Source organism: Suillus subalutaceus (genome assembly GCF_016647625.1).
Source record: "Suillus subalutaceus strain FC151 chromosome Unknown DFJ58scaffold_239, whole genome shotgun sequence".
Taxonomy (NCBI): domain Eukaryota; kingdom Fungi; phylum Basidiomycota; class Agaricomycetes; order Boletales; family Suillaceae; genus Suillus; species Suillus subalutaceus.
Window position 1 is genome coordinate 20,508 of NW_024540488.1, and position 16,621 is coordinate 37,128.

At 46.8% G+C, this 16,621-nt stretch overlaps 3 protein-coding genes across 3 annotated transcripts; all 3 read right to left on the reverse strand.

Annotated features, from left to right (window-relative positions):
• Positions 1-1,398: 1,398 nt before the first annotated feature.
• DFJ58DRAFT_847700 (uncharacterized protein) lies at positions 1,399-2,103 on the reverse strand (the record flags this gene model as incomplete). The annotated part of the gene is made up of 2 exons (XM_041393506.1): positions 1,399-1,986; positions 2,035-2,103. 2 exons carry the CDS (start codon positions 2,101-2,103, stop codon positions 1,399-1,401), a joined length of 657 nt encoding a protein of 218 aa, XP_041236138.1.
• A 4,096-nt stretch (positions 2,104-6,199) lies between these two features.
• Positions 6,200-8,551, reverse strand: DFJ58DRAFT_735930 (uncharacterized protein; the record flags this gene model as incomplete). The annotated part of the gene is made up of 6 exons (XM_041386718.1): positions 6,200-7,075; positions 7,152-7,639; positions 7,696-7,897; positions 7,950-8,122; positions 8,181-8,337; positions 8,390-8,551. 6 exons carry the CDS (start codon positions 8,549-8,551, stop codon positions 6,200-6,202), a joined length of 2,058 nt encoding a protein of 685 aa, XP_041236139.1.
• A 3,369-nt stretch (positions 8,552-11,920) lies between these two features.
• DFJ58DRAFT_869203 (uncharacterized protein) lies at positions 11,921-14,680 on the reverse strand (the record flags this gene model as incomplete). Its single annotated transcript, XM_041394259.1, has 16 exons — positions 11,921-11,935; positions 11,989-12,106; positions 12,143-12,195; positions 12,278-12,340; positions 12,446-12,496; positions 12,546-12,779; positions 12,834-12,920; positions 12,972-13,037; positions 13,244-13,323; positions 13,377-13,453; positions 13,482-13,599; positions 13,658-13,858; positions 13,906-14,235; positions 14,289-14,329; positions 14,413-14,615; positions 14,657-14,680. The coding sequence occupies 16 exons, from the start codon at positions 14,678-14,680 to the stop codon at positions 11,921-11,923; spliced, it is 1,761 nt and encodes a 586-aa protein (XP_041236140.1).
• Between the last annotated feature and the right edge of the window lie 1,941 nt (positions 14,681-16,621).

A 16,621-nucleotide genomic window follows, 5' to 3' on the forward strand; every position in this document is an offset into this window, starting at 1 on the left:
GAGAAGTCTTTGTCCACGTGCTATGGAGAAGGGAATGTGTGCCTTTGGGTTAGGCTTCCGCCTTTACATTTTCCCCTGTCAAGTGGACAACACTCCACCGGAGTTTCCTGTGCTCCTGCCTCTGGAAGTCCACTGGTCTTCATCTGGCATGTACTCAGGTAAGGGGCAAACTGCACAAGCTGAGGCTGAGCCCTTCAGACCAGTTTCCTCCCCTTGAGCACAACCTTAACACCCAGGGGTCAAGATCTATTTAGGTGGATCACTTATCCAGATTATGGTTAATAACTCGGACTGCATCAATATCAATAACAGATGGGACGAAACTCCGCTGGAGTTTCCTGTGCTCCTGCCTCTGGAAGTGCACCGGACTCCATATGACATGTACTCAGGTAAGGGGCACAGTGCACAAGCTGAGGCTGAGCCCTTCAGACCAATTTCCTTCCCGAGTTGACAACAACTCGAATCGCTACTACTGGAAATGCAAACATTGGGGCGACACTGATAACTCATCAGGCGCTGGAATCCAGGGTAGTGACAACAGCCTACAGAACCATCCTGTCAGGCGCTGCACCAATGTAACTGCTCCCCTGTGCCAAGCAGCGCGCCTGTTTGTTATGGACAAGACAGGCAACCTCAGCACCCCTGATTCAATTCTTACTTCCGAATTCCGAATTTGCTTCATACGAAAGTTCACTCGCTCGCTTGCTCTCTTTCTCCACCCGATTGTAAATTGAATGAGTTCTCCAGGTTGCGACTTGGAATCAAAACCATCCAAGACCCGTAGTGTACCAGTTACAGCATGATCCCCGATATCACTCTCACGATACAAGTAGCTCCGATAAATGAAGTGCCCTAGAAAACACCCTTGATTTAATTTGTTGGTGTCCATGATAGACTAGAATACACGATAGCAAGCTGTGAGATGAGCAGTGACACTGGCTAGAAGCCAATAAAACCAGCCAGTCTGAGACTTTGATTGTCATCTCAATGACAACCGTAGGTGTTGCAGTGGAGGAGGTGAGCACAGAAGCGCCAAAGCAACACCTTCAAGTTACTGCTGATGGTAAATTTCAAAGTGTTTTGGTGCACGACGGCTCACTCGACGGTAAACACCAACATCCTTAAAGTTAATCGCATCGGAAAACACTTGCAGAATCATCTACAGTTTTTACTGTCATGGGTATATATCAACATCTTATGTTTAGCTCACTTTCATGGCACATCCCACTGACCTGCGACTCTACTCTTCAGAGTGCACAAATACTTCTAGTCGTTCTCCACGTGATCTTGATTCTCCGTCGCCACCATCATCTCTGTTGATCACATTGTTCTAATTCCGAAGCTATTCTAGTATGCTCTACACCAATTGGTATGCATCCCGTCAATATTGGACATCCGTCACCCTCTTGTTTCTGTCGTGGTCATCCAGCCAATCTTCTTCAACTCCTTTAGTTCGGCCTCTTTCTCTGCCAATTCCCTCTTCATCTCAGCTATTTTATGTTCCTCGACGGTTATTACACGTTTTTCTTCTATCACTAAGGTTTCCGCAAGGCATAACCGACCAATGGAGTTGCGGTGCATGACCGATAACTGACCCAGGCAGTTCTTTAAGTGGGCCATACGATCCTGAACGGCCAAGATCTCTCCAGCCAGATCGGTCTCGTCCTCCCAGCTCATGGAAAGGTCTTCATCATCGTGGATATTGTTGCTTGCCGCCGTTGGATTATTGGCGTTGATCTTGCCCATCTCTAGAAGCTCTACATGCTTCTCGAGAAGGGCGAACCAAAGCCGCTCCGATTCCTCTTCAATCTCTTCTAGCTTGACGCTTTCAATCTCCTCTGGCTCGACGCGTTCCATCTCTTCTAGCTCGACGCGTTCCATCTCAAGAAGGCATGCGCGAACATGTTCACGAGATTGCGCACGTGTTCCACGACAGACTGCGTGCGCTGGAACCTCCGTAATGATTTTCCGTCTTGGAGTTCTTGTCTAATACAAGTGAGAACTTGTACCGGTGCACTAAAGACAGCTACGTACCTTTTTTCGTCCTTTATGACGTGCTGAAGGAGCGACCCTCGTCTTACGAGTACGTCTGGTTCTTGTCATGCTCGTTCACTGTATATAGTAGGGGGTGGGCAAGAGGAGGTTCAGCGTGTATGTAGAGCAGACTATGAATGTACAAGACGTCAGTTAATAAAGTAGTTGGAGTGGATGGCTTATAAGCTAATTGTGTGGATTGAACTGTGGTCACCCTAATGTCAATGATTTATTGTCGCGTCCATTCCACCAACCTTCATGTACTATTTTGGTGTCACCCTAATGTCAATGAGTTATCGTTGTGGCCATTCCACAAACCTACATGTACTGTTTTGGCGTCACCCTAAACTCCTTTAGTTCGACCTCTTTCTGTGCCAATTCCCTCTTCATCTCGGCCATTTTATGTTCCTCGACGCTTATTTGATATTCTTCTTCCCTCACTATGGTTTCGCAAGGCATAGCCGACCCATGGTTTTGCGGTGCTTGAACAATAACTTACCCAGGCCGATCACTAAGTGGACCATACGATCCCGAACAGCCAAGATCTCTCCAGCCAGATCGGCCTCGTCCTCCCAGCTCTTGGAAAGGTCTTCATCATCGTGGACATTGTTGCTTGCCGCCGTTGGATCATAGGCGTTGATGTTGCCCATCTCTAGAATCTCTACATGCTCTTCGAGAAGGGCGAACCAAAGCCGCTCCGATTCATCTTCCATCTCTTCTTGCTTGACGCGTTCCATCTCAAGAAGGCATGCACGAACTTGTGCACGAGATTGCGCACGTGTTCCACGACAGACTGCGTGCGCTGGAACCTCCGTAATGATTTTCTGTCTTGGATTTCTTGTGAGAACTTGTACCGGTGCACTAAAGACAGCTACGTACCTTTTTTTGTCCTTTATGATGTGCTGAAGGAGCGATCCTCGTCTTACAAGTACGGCGTTACAATAGCACAGGATACAGTTTCATTCTGTTTGTCTGTCAAGTGTTCGCTATTTGCAGATAATCGCGGACGATGTCTCGATTTGTTCGTGCATCCATGTATCGGTGAGCACATGCCCAAGATTGCATCACACCGAGAGACTAATCGCATCTCCAACAGCCATTTCTTCGGACAGGAAAGAACATGGATATGGCAATGTGAAAGTCTTCAGCATTGCATGGGACATGAATCTCGTCTCCGCCTCTGTGGCAACCACTTTTCCTCTTCACATCCGTCCTTCGCTGATAGAGCCCTCCAGCGATACATCGGCATTAACTAGAATACATCAGGAGATGTCGCATTCGCAATACTTCCACTTTCCTCCCCTTTTGCGACCGTTCCAAACCTCCTGTACAAGCTTCCTGATATTATCCCCCGCGCGCGCATTCACACCGCCCCCGTCCGCGACATTGATTGGTCCCCACATAACGATTCTATCATTGCCTCGGGTGTTGAAGATGACAAGGTCACGATCTGGAAGGTTGAGTCTACCGCTTTCGGAGACTGGGGCTAGGATCATTGGGTACTGGAAGACTCTGAAATGTCGTCCGAATCGACGCATCACCACGCAAAGATCGGCCAGGTTCTTTTCCACCCTACCGCGTCTAATGTCCTCGCCAGTGCATCCAGTGAACACACAGTTAAACTTGGGATCTTGCCGATACAAATCGCTCACGCCCTGTCCTCACTGGCCACGATGATACCATTCACGTGTCTCACCTTCAATTCTATATGGGAAACGGGGGGTCTTGGAAGTGTCAAGATGATGGCTATTGATTAGTCTGCTGGTATCATTATGCCTTTCTGGAGTGAAAATGACATTCTTTTTTTGGGTGAGCGCCTCACACGCGCCTAGGACTCGTCTTTTCTCATAACGCGGAAGGCCGCACGCGGCAGAGCCCGCTACGGTCGCTTTTCGAGCCAGAACGTCAATCGATTGCAACAAATATCGTAGAGATCAACTTAATCCAGACAAGTCGCTTCGAGTGCTACAAATATAAGTACAAGTTAAGATCAACTCAGAAGAGTCGCAACCCAGGCGAGCCGTGAGACGGAGGCGAGTGTTACAACGAGACGGAGGCCAATGCTACAAATACAGTGGATGGTGAAAAGGTGCAAGTCAACCTAAACGAGTCGTGAGATGGAGGCGAGTGATCAGGCGAGTCGTGAAACGGAGGGGTCAGTCAGTCCTTTTTTTTTCTCTTTCCCTTGTACTTTTGTCCGAACGCTAAATCGCGATGAAGGAGATCCACAAGAACCTGTACTTAGGTGTTAAGATATACCTTGTCGTAGATCTTCCACAGATGATTTCGAGAATACCTGAAGGCCGTGAGCAATTGCCAATTCATTCAAAGCTGTTCTAGACAATTTTTCATAGCCACCAAAAAATTATCAACAGTAACAACAGAAGAACCCGCTTGGGTAGCTGAAACTTTTTCTCAGTCTGTAACAATAGAAGACAACGGAGAGCAAAGATTCTCTATAAACAGTCATTCAGACATGTGTGAATGATTAGCGCTGATACACATACCTTTAGGCTGAAAATTCCAACTATGACCACCAGAAAGTCGACCGACGTCCGTTTCTGAAGGCCTTTGGAGCCGAGAACCGTCGTACTTCGCGTTCACAGACGCGAGCCAATCACAACCGAGGTCTACATCGCATCCGCTCAGATAGACGGGTCGAAAGGTTTGTTGGGAATTGTACCATCCGTCCACAGTAGGAACGCGCACCGGCCCAAGAGCAGACTCTACAACCACTCCGTGACGATCGGAAACAGTTCGCGGCACATTGCATTGCAATCATGCAGAAAAGACAACGACACGGTCGAATCAAGACTCGCATCATTGACGCGAACAACAGCAGGAATGTCAGCGAAAGATCCAAGGACTTTATAAGAAGACATAGACATAAGTAGTCAAAGACTAGAAAATCAGATCAATGTGCGCAAACGGAGCAAGCGTTCAGGACGGTGCGAAACAAACACCTCAAACAGACATAAGTCACATGACTAACATGTTTAGGGCCGGATCATTGCGTTTTTACGCCAAAAGTGAAAAGATGAGGTTTTTTAGAGGATGACATCGGCAAAACCCACTACTGCCGTAGCGGGAATATCATTGCTCCCAGCTGGCACAGGGTAAGGTGAAACCGGATGCCTTTGTTAAAATAAATTCAACAGCGATATAAATATCCGGTGTTACGAGTACAAGAGCGACTCGCTATCCGCGTTAGCAGGACACAAATCTCCAGATCCCCTAACTCCCTGATGGCGCACACTCCCCACTGGTGCGCACTCTGATGGCGCACAGCCCAAGTCAGCTCCATGCTCTTCAGAGTAGAATATTAGTACTATATAATCCTTGGTCAGAGTGCTGTGGCGAGTGCGAGCAAGATGATGATTGAGAAGCAAGGAGTTGATAAGCCAAATAAAGATCAGCCCCTGGCCTTTGTGATGGATTGCACTGGAAATTAAAATCATGATGCAACATGGCTTCGATATCAGAATCATGTGGGGGTTAGTCCAACTGAGACATAAGAGAACATGCAGTGTCTGTGGAATTAAAATATGAATTCATGGTATTGGTATCAAAATGTTCTGGTATTGTTTCAAGACGGTATCATAGGGAAAGGATAAGGTATACCTTGAAGGACGCGTCACGAGACGCGGTTATATAGCTCATCGAATTGATCGGTCGATGTGCGTCATCGCTCAGTATGGAAACACTTCAGTTTTTCATCGTCACATCACTTGCAGGCCATAGTATATGAAACATGAGCTATGTTGTTATTTTGTTAATGTACGTATCTAGGAATATTCTACAGGCAATAGGGTTACTTAGGGTTTCTCTGGTCGATGCAAAGATTCAGTGAGATTTGAAGTCCCTATACAAAAATTCCATTAAACGTGTCTTTTCTTTACAATACCTCCGATCAGGACTACTGAAGTCTGACACCAGCTTGGTAGGGGGTGCAAGAAGGTGTTGGGGTTCGGCATTGGCCGAACGCACGCCTCTTGTTCAAAACATTGCAACACTGTCTGGTATGTAATTACAAGGTATGGGTCTGCTGAGCATGATGGCGAAGCAGTGAGACAGGGCGGCAGTAGATTACGGTCCGTACATGGGATGTAGGCATGCACGACTTGAAGCTGGTGGCAACACATCGTAAAGCAGAAGAATTGAGAGTCTAATTACGGTAGCGCACTAGCATATCATGATCGTGTTGTTTCAGTATAGGCCCTAATCCTTGCACCCCCTCCGGCCAGTCAATAGCGGGAGAGATGGATACAGGGTATGTGACCTCGCCTTCGCGTCCAGCCCAGTCGAAATCGATCAATTGCACTTTTCCGTCCTTCGTGATCATGACATTCGGCTTCCGGAGATCACCAAACACGAATCCCTTCCCGTGACAGTACTCGATTGCATTCGTGAGCTCTTGGTGAAAGCTGGGAGGCAGTTGCGGTGAACTATAGGCCGTCGGTCCGTCCACATATTCCATCACTACCATCCGCAGCCCGCCATATGATGGCATCCCCTCCACGACATCAATTTTTCCGTAATACAGGAGCTTCGGCGCGAACCCAGCTTCTGCCATCGCCTTGTGGACGTCCTCGCCGTACCTGGTGACGAACTTTACAACGACATTGATCGGGTTGTCCTCCTTCGTCTTCGCCAGGTAAGTCACACAGGAAGCATCGCGTTCCAGGGACCGCTCATATTTGAATTGCACGGGAATCTTGTCGTGTAGATAGGTATCTGGGGTTGGATAAAAGCGAGGGTGTACAGTAGGATAGGATGCATTGTACGGCCGCTCAATGCATTGCAAGACATTTTTATACCAGTCTGTGAGCCGCACAACCGATTCCCTAAGTGCATACAGGACGCGCCCAATTCGAAGAAACTGGCCATCATCGAGTGCAGAGCGGTCTGGGATCCAGATGAAGTCCGTAAGCCGTTGGACTATATACTTCTCCGTGAAGACCGCGCCCAGAACTGCTAGCCAAGGTCCAGCATGAGCAACCAAGAAGGCAGGGCAATTACACTTTGAGCGAAGATCCGCGTGCTATGTGACGAACATCAGTGAGGAGAGTAACGCGCATCAGAGTGCCGAAACATTGCACCTCGCGAGTTATATGTACAAATGAGAATGACGCCTGGACCGAAGGGTCTGAACCTCCATCTCCAAACTCGTTCTTCTCCTCAACTACCATGAGGTGTATCGGAATGTTTTTATGAGGATAGAGCGCTACAGCATCGGGAATACATTTGCCACGACGACTTTTCACGTGAAGCAAAGGTTGTTGGATCACCTTCTCCAGCAGAGAAGTAACATTTTGTTGGCGGTCATCCTCGCTGGCATGGATAGCTGCAAATTTAGTCATGAGCTTCTGAATGTCACGCAGTGTCTCATCGGGTACAGCGTATTCAGGATCGAACGCTTTGCTTGAGAAGTAAGCGAATGCCGGGTTGAACAACTGTATTGGTGGTGCACTCGTATCGGCTGGCTTTTCGCGAGCGTAGCGACCGTCGTATATTTTGGTGGGCCCGCCCTGTATAGTGCAATATTCTTTGGATTTAGCAGCTACTGACGCAGGGGGATAGCTTAAGTGAAGAGCGTTCTTGAACTCTTCGTGTGGAATACATTTTGAGCGGCGAGTCAAAAACCAGGCGGTGTAGTCTCACCTTTGTTGAGCTCCGCCATATAATCGGTTAGGCCTTGCATACTCCTGTCTCGTGCAACGGCAGGATGTTGTACGATGACATGAATACATCCACACTCTACTCCATCCGTGAACACTTCGGACAGTTTGGTTAACGGCTTCAACTCCACGCCTTCATCTCTGATCGCGTTGAGTAAGTGTGGGTCGTTCAAATTGATCTTGACCTTCCAAAATATCAGATCGTCGACATCCGATGGTAGGTATCAGATCACTCACCTTCCATAGCTTGAGAGCCTTAGCATCAACACCATCGAATTCATGCTTATTCTGTTCTTTGATAGCATTTTGGAGGGCACTGACGCTCTCTGTCGGTGCAATCTTGATCTCAAATACATGGAGAGGATCATCACCCAAGACAAAGCAGTTGAGGTGGAGCGGTTTAGAAGACACTAAGTCAGATCGCGATCAGTAAGGAGGAAAGGGTGGCAATATCAAAAGACAACTCACCGGCAGGTGGGCCTTCGATAACAATATGCAGGTGTTCATCCTCAGGTATTTCAGAGAAAACTTTCTGCAATTTCGTCACAGGTGATAGGGATTTCATTGTGCCAAGTGTAAGACTGCTAAGACTGTGCTCGATCATCTCATCGACAGGCAGGTCGACCTTCCAAAATATCATATTATCAGCACCCAATCGTAGGTATCAGATCACTCACCTTCCATAGCTTGAGAGCCTTAGCATCAACACCATCGAATTCATGCTTATTCTGTTCTTTGATAGCATTTTGGAGGGCACTGACGCTCTCTGTCGGTGCAATCTTAATCTCAAATACATGGAGAGGATCATCACCCAAGACAAAGCAGTTGAGTCTGTACATCTGACGTTGAGAACAAGGGTAATAGTGTATTGAGCAGTGAGTGCTGCACAGTGCAGCTAACAAAGCCAAGCAGCCACACCACGTGACCGCGGCACTGACGCCCAGTGAAGGCATCGGACTACGTCAAGATTTCCCACTAGGGGTTCGCCGTGCGAACTGATGACCTTGCTCCGATTGCAATTTCTCAAGGATATTTGTACATGTGTACGCTTATTGTTCCTCGCTCTTTCGCGCTGCTTCAACCAACCCAAAAAGACATACGCAATACATTCAATCGATAAGGCTTTCTTTGAAGCAATTTATTAGGTTGGTCTTCAGCTTGTTCGATGTTGTCTTCAGTTTGGTCGTAACAGCTTTTGATCGTGTTTGACACACTGATTAAAACGTCGTATCAGTACGAATCTTCAACAAAACCAAACACACAAACGTGGTCAAACAGACAAATGTGGCTTTGGAATCGCGGACTACGGTAATACATTCAATACTGCGTCTTCAAGTTGTACTCAGTCTTTGGCCAAGCAGAGGTGTATTGAACCCTATCGGTGTTGACAACGTGTTGATGGTACATGTTCAGTGGTATTCAGTAGGGCGTAAAGGTGTCTCTGTAATTTTGTACTTGATTGGTATGGCACGCATGATTGGTCAGGAACGCGTGAGGTTGGTGCAAAAACGCGTGATTGCACAGCATGATGTTGATGTCAGGTGACTGACAGATTAGCCCAACAACATCATGACCTTGCTCCGCAAGGTAACTCTCAATTTTCAAAGGACGTACGTCAGACTGGTCACGAGTCTAATCGGACATTGCGAGGGCTAGTGAGAGCGTGCGAGAGTATTACGCAAAGTGCCAGATCATGTAGATCTAGTTTTTTCTGGTGAGCGGCGAGCGCAGCGCATGCAAAATTTGCAATTGCAAATGTTACTAATGCATGCACTTCGCGCAAACTTTTGCAGTCCTCGCAATCATCTAGCAACTGCATGTCCACAACGTTTACATTTGCCATCTGCTGCTTGCATGTGCATTGTGCAATGCGCGAAGTAACAAATATTCAAGTCTAAACTCAGTTTTCATGTCATCAACACCTCTCTTGTTCCCTTATCGTCATGTTCCTCTGGTACAACGGCATCGTAGCCAGCCAGTAACCTACTCAAGCTCTGGTCCTAATGTTCTGAGTCGGGGAGGGTGGGTCACCCTAGGGCGGCGCACCATCAGGTGCGCACCTATAATCAGGTTAGGTGCGCGCATATAACTCCCATGTGAAGTTCTAGTTGATAGGTGCGCACCTGACAGCGCGCCGCCCTAGGGTGACCCACCCTCCCCGACTCAGAACATTAGAAAATAGTGCTATAATTTAAGTACAAGAATTACTGAAAATCCACTGGACTTTTCCTGGCGTTCAGAAAATTAGAACGCGAAAAACGGCATTCAGACTGCAGTGGAAAAAAGGCGGTCAGTGAAGGACATGGGATGAAGTTTGGATGACTCACATCAACAAGAAAAGTGGTGTCTTCGCCACATATGGCATCTGTAAATGTCAGTTCTTCAGGGGAGCGAGGAGGAGGAAGTGTGTGCGTGGTAATAGAGTAATGAAGGCTTGTACGGATTGTCTTAACAGACACCTTATCCTTCACGACGCACATGTCCCTTTTCAACATCCAACGCCGCGGCTCGCTTTATCACAAGTTGGTTGAAATACCACGATGCAGTGGTGAGCTGGCTTTGTGCACTGTCCTCCATGCGAGCTACAGCCAATTCAATGGCATACTGGGTGGTAGTACTTTCGTGTATTACCGAGCGGAGAAATTTGCATACCTAACAGTATGAGGTGTAAGTATGTCTACATGTATTAAGCACGAGATACCGGCGGCTCGGGCGCTATGGTGTCCACCACGTCATGCCGTGTTGTTCTGCGCTCATGATTTTGTCTCCTTTTTACAGCTCTTTGTTCATTGCCATCATGGCGTGGTTGGACCAGCAATACCATTCGGAGGAATTACCTTCATAATTTTCGGCATGCAGGCCCCATTGTCAGTCAGTGGAGCAGTAGAGACAGCCACTCTGGCAGCGTCGGCAAAGTCATCAGCGCTATGGAATAGCATTCGCATCTTGACTCTCAACACTGTAATTCACAGCTTTCGTGGACGGGATTGGTGAAGACTGCTCCGGAAATCGACAGAATCTCGCACTCATAGCAGCGACCACAAACTTCGACGATACTATTAACTTCCTCTTCCCGCCACATGTGCTCGAAGACGCCGAGACGTGTCTTCAGCGCGCATTCCTCTCCCCTCTCAATATCTATGTCGACGAATTTAACGACAAAATTCTAGAGAAATTGCCTGGCGATTTTCGTAAGTAATCCAGACAGACATCATCCACACATTCTATTGACGGGACATAGAATCTTATTTCAGCTTGGACAGCCTGAAAGAAGCCGACCGCACACCATTTAATACACCAGAACACACGCCGGACTGTCTCGCAATGTTGACCCATCCTGGAATATCTCCTCATCTCCTGGATCTCAAAGAAAACTGCATTTGCGCCATTGAGCGGAACCTCTCGGTAGAAAGGGATTGGTCAGAAACGCGCGCGCGCGTGTGATTGCACTGCATCGTCGGTTCGTCGAAGTGCAACTACTCAATACAATGGAAAGCCACTGCATTCCCCGCATCGACTTCTCGTTCCATCCAAACCGTTCATCCTGGACAGTAAATTTCCTCTATGACTCGCATATGCAACTACTTTTAATGGTTGTCAAGGACTGACGCTAGGAAGAACGGTGCTCGACTTGCGAACGGATCCTTCTGCTCACGGTCAATTGTATACAGCATTGTCGAGAGTGAGAACGCGAAGAGATACATTGTGTCTATTTGCAGATGCAAACGAAAGACAAGAATGTGCTAATATTGTATTTCCCGACTTGCTACTGTGACGATCATGTATCTAATAACGATCATGTATCTATTCACACAACTCAATTGCCATCACTCGCATCTCATTACTGTGAACACAGTGTATCGTACAAAAGCCGACCGAAGGCGAGTCCTTGTAAGTACTAAGGTAGATATACGGGCCATGGAAAACCTTACGAGTCTGCATCTCAACAAACTCCTCCAATCTAGGTTTGACAAGAACTTTGTCAAACTTAGATAGGTGAACTTTGTCAAGCCTAGATTGAGACAGTACAGTTGTTTAGACAACCAAGCTAGACACCTTTTCACTAGCTTCTGGTGATTGGGATGGCGAAGGAGCTACTGCAAAGACAGGCGGGGGTAATTGTTGGTTATTGTGTATTCCTGGTGGTGATGGAGGAAACTGATGCGAGCCCTCTGAATCTGAAGGTGGCGATGGTGAGGCAGGGTTTGCTATATCTGGGGTATCTGTTTCTCAAGTATTTTGATATAGCCGCAGACATATGACCAAAGTTGCTCACCTCGAGGCTGGCCATCAATAACTTGGCTGGATCATCGTTGTAAGAACTATCTGTACATGTGATCTTGGCAGTCGGTTTTATAGGATGAGAGTCCGTTGCGGAGTAGGTCGTGGTGGCGCTGTCGTCCACAATATATAATTAATACATAGCTTACCAAATATAGTAAGTATCTGTCATTCGCCGCCGGCGTAGCAGCCCATCCACCATCTGCACATCAGCCTGATCAGAGTTTTTGAAACACGGATGATTTCGTTGCTTGGTTTCAATACAATGATGGGGTCTTGGATACTTCGATGATGGGCATCACCAATTTCCCTGGCAGTGGACGTGGTGCAGTCGCACTCCAGGATGCCTGAAGAAAAAAAAATGAGCGAAATTTATGGGGGGCGTAGTGAGATAGGCATATACCTATAGAAAATTAAGCAAGAAATATAAATAAAAGTGATATAAAACGCACTTTAGATGCGCGAGACAGCACACTCAATGCCATCTTTGCATAAGGATGTACCTGTGGAACGATACCAGTCCATTACTGATGAGGAAGAGAGGGGTGGTACCTCCGCGACTTTCCCAATCACAGTGTCGAATATCCTGAGGGGTTGAAGATATGTTGTCTCTATATCGTCCATATCATCAAGAGTTGCTGGTGGATATTGGCCTGCGGATGCTCCAGATCTTGCAGGTCCCAAAAGTGCATTCATCTGATCTGCGGCATCAAGGGCATCCTGAAGTGCCGTGTCCACCGACTGGGGATCAGCGCCTTGTTTCACACCCGATGGTGTATCCTGAACCTGTGCGATCGTCAGAAGTTAAGAGAGAAAGTGAAAACTAGAAGGTGGCCTTACCTCGATATTCGAAGTCAACCAGGCAGGTTCGCGATCAACGTTCAGGAGAACAAGCTCGCGGCTGCACACATTCTTCGGGTTCGAGCGCTTGTGTAAGATCTCAGCCCGATCCCAACACAATTCGATATCTCGACTTACCGAAATTTTCGTTACACCATCTTTAACCTTCCCCAGAAACCGACGAACTTTGTTTGGCGGTTGGACCTAGACAGATGGAACATCAGAGTCAGTGTTGGATTCAGAGAGTGCGATAAATAGGTGTTGCACATACTAAGCAGCGTATTGAGCTTGCGCTAGCAACTGCTGTGGTGTCAGGAGGAACTGGGCCCGAGCCCTTCGATTGATTGCTGTGGCTCATGGCGAATGGGTAAGGAAACAGCCTTCGGTGACAAAAGTAAAGGGGTACGAACCTGGACGCTCCCTGTCCTTGATCGTATTCTGGAATCTTCGCTGACTTTTGAAACGATTGAAGAAAATGTCTTCTTGCCAGCTAGCGATTTCGCAGTCAGTTACTTCCTATGATACGAGGATGGAAGTACGTACTCTCTGCTATCTTGTTGAAACCATCTTGGAATTCTGCCATAGCGTCCTGTCCCGGTGGAGCAGGCGCCTGCACCACACTGATATACCTTCCAGTTTCATCTCCACCTACCCGGGCGCCAGTAGTTCTGTGCAGCCTGCTTCTCATCGAGCATGAGATGCCGGGCGGGTTGCCCGTCTAGGTCAGTCTGAGTAGGCTCACGCTGCTCCGTGATGTTGTGCGTGACTAGACGCAGTAGATAGATCCCTGGCCTCTATGTTGCTGGAAGATGACCGGGCCTAACTGAGATCACGGGCAAGGAATTCATACAAATCAGCCGCCGCGGGGATCAGATTGTCTGTGGGAGCACCAGGGAGCGATACCAACTCGGGCTGCCATTCTCCAAAGCCCAGCGTCTCACGTCTACTATATTCCTTGTTAAACTCATTGATGGCGGAGAACAACGAACGTTGCGAGACCCAAGCAGGCAAGTAACGATATCGGGCTGAACAAGATTGTCACAACTCTGACCGCTGATCATGCCGGACTCACTTGGAGTATATGGGGAAAGGCCTCCCAAGGGAGAGGATGCGCCCCGAGATGGCTCTACTCCAATAGAAGACGAAGGCCCGGCGATATGTTCAGATGATTGATGGGCATGACCAGAACCCAAGTAACCATCCCGCCCTGGGGAGGTAAGTAGCGTGCCTGATATTGCCTGCTGGTGAGGTAACCCAACGACGGGGAGTTCACCTCCTCCAGGAACAGACGGAGCAATCGGGCGTGCTCCCAGGTTCAACGACTCTGACATATTGAGAGTTGGACTAGACAGAGGCAGGAGCAGAGGCGGAGGAGATATGCAGATGCCCAAGTCCAATGGCTCTGATGAGGGGGGATGAAGAAAATGATGTGGGAAGAGTTGGTTGATCACGCACCCGTGTCCTCTGAGTTAACAGAGCTTGCCGTGGTGGCACCACTCGGATGAAGAACGAAATTGAGTTCTGTAGTCAAGATATTGTTCAGAAGGACAAGAGGATGCACACAAGGTGGATAACTCACCTGAACACATCATCCAACACGATGTCTCCGTCCTCCTGATATCCGGATCGGGTTGACCCGGGAACGAAAATCACTTGAGATGATGACGATGACGAGTGGCCAACCTCCATTTCCATAAAGGCACCCAGATGTTCAGCAAATTGCAGGACATGATCTATTGGAGTGAGTGCCACTAACGAGCTCGACTCGAAATGGCCGAAACGCTATCTCGGTGGATTAAACCTTAAATCGTCTTGTTACATACCAGTGACCACGGCCCGCCGGGCATCCCAGGACCCTTCTTTGCCTTTTCTTTGCGTTCATTTTCAGTCTTGATTGTCCCTACATTAACCCTACTCAATAACAGTTGATTTCTTCAGTTTATTTGCCAGTTATCGGAAATTTCTAATGTTGGTTGGCATGCGTTAAAATGGATTGCACATCGGGGTTATCAATATTTAGGAGAGGTTTATATGTTGTACAAAATGTGAAGAAAATATTTGAAATTTAAACCAAAATAGAACTGGGTACACAACTTCAAAATTTGGTGGTGTTTTGCATGTAATCCAACATATCAAGTATCCGCAACCATATTCCCATGGACAATATGTCAGCAAATACAAGAAATATAATCAGACTCCATATGGCTGCTTTAATTTAAAGTCTTATCTTCACATAAAACTTTAGGCAAAACTTGAAATGTAGACATTATCTCATCTAAACTTCAAGTTTAAATGGGGGACAGTGTCTAAACTTCAAGTTTAGACAGGACAATGTTTAAATTTCAAGTTTTGTCCCATGTTATATGTGAAGATAAAACTTAAAATTAAAGCAGGCATATAAAATCTGATTATATTTGTAATATTTGTTGATATATTGTCCGTGGGAATATGGTTGCAGATACTTGATATGTTGGATTACATGCAAAACACCACCAAATTTTGAAGTTGTGTACCCAATTTGATGATGGTTTAAATTTCAAATATTTTCTTCACATCTTGTACAACATATAAACCTCTCCTAAATATTGATCACCCCGATGTGTTGGAAGGCCGCACATTAATGTGCCAGTGGCATTCACCTGATGGCACCATCTATAAAACTATATTACTAATTAGTAACTAGTCCAACACCCGTTGTGCCTTCCGCACAGGAAGCAAAAGGAGCACTTCATGCTCCTGTGTAGCTTCCTGGCCTTGGCTTCATCCTAATAGTCACTGTGACTTTGGCACAGGAAGGCAAAGGAGTGCAAAGCACTCCTTCGGGAGGTGCCTGTGACACCTTGACTTACTAATAATTATAGTAGATTTGAAAAAGAATTACAATTTTGAGCAGTATTCAATTGACAAAACTAAAATTACATAATATATAGTTAATCAATCATCAATAGGATCTGAGGCCTCTGAACAGTTTATACACTACATTGATGTTTGAGTCAACTGCAAGCTGAACAGAGAATTGGTGAGCTTCATCAACTCCATCCCTAAGGCTCCCTGGCTGCATCCTAATATTCATAGACCACATTAAAGTAGACAATATGATATAAATGAATTGTACTATCTGACCATTTTCCCTGACCCCCATCCTCCTGTCTGGCGTCTGCTGTCTGCTGTCTGCTGTCTGCCATCTCCCATATCCCACATATCCTGTTCTCCTGTTTCTCCTATCTTCCCAATCACCCATTATCCAGTATTTCCTACAACACAGCCAAAGTCAAGGTAAGACTACATGTCTGGGTTAGAGTCACTACAAGACAAGCAAACACAATACAACACGCAAGACTACAACAGCAACAAGACAGACAAAATCAAGCAATAAAACAGTAATAAAATCACAAAATCAAGCAAAATGAAGTCAAGTCAAAATGAGATCCTGTCCTCGCCCAACGCATCACCCCCCAGACAACCACTAAGACACGCGTACGATAACCAAGACCAGTCAAGACAAGGGCCGACTCAGAGCAATACTACAGCAGGCAAGCAAATACAATACAACACGCAAGACTACAACAGCAACAAGACAGACAAAATCAAGCAAATTCAAGCAATAAAACAGCAATAAAACAACAAAATCAAGCAAAATGAAGTCAAGTCAAAATGAGACCCTGTCCTCGCCCAACACAACACCCCCCAGACAAAGACAGACAAAATCAAGCAAAGTCAAGCAATAAAACGGCAATAAAATGACAAAATCAAGCAAAATCAAGCCAAGTCAAAACCAGATCCTGTCC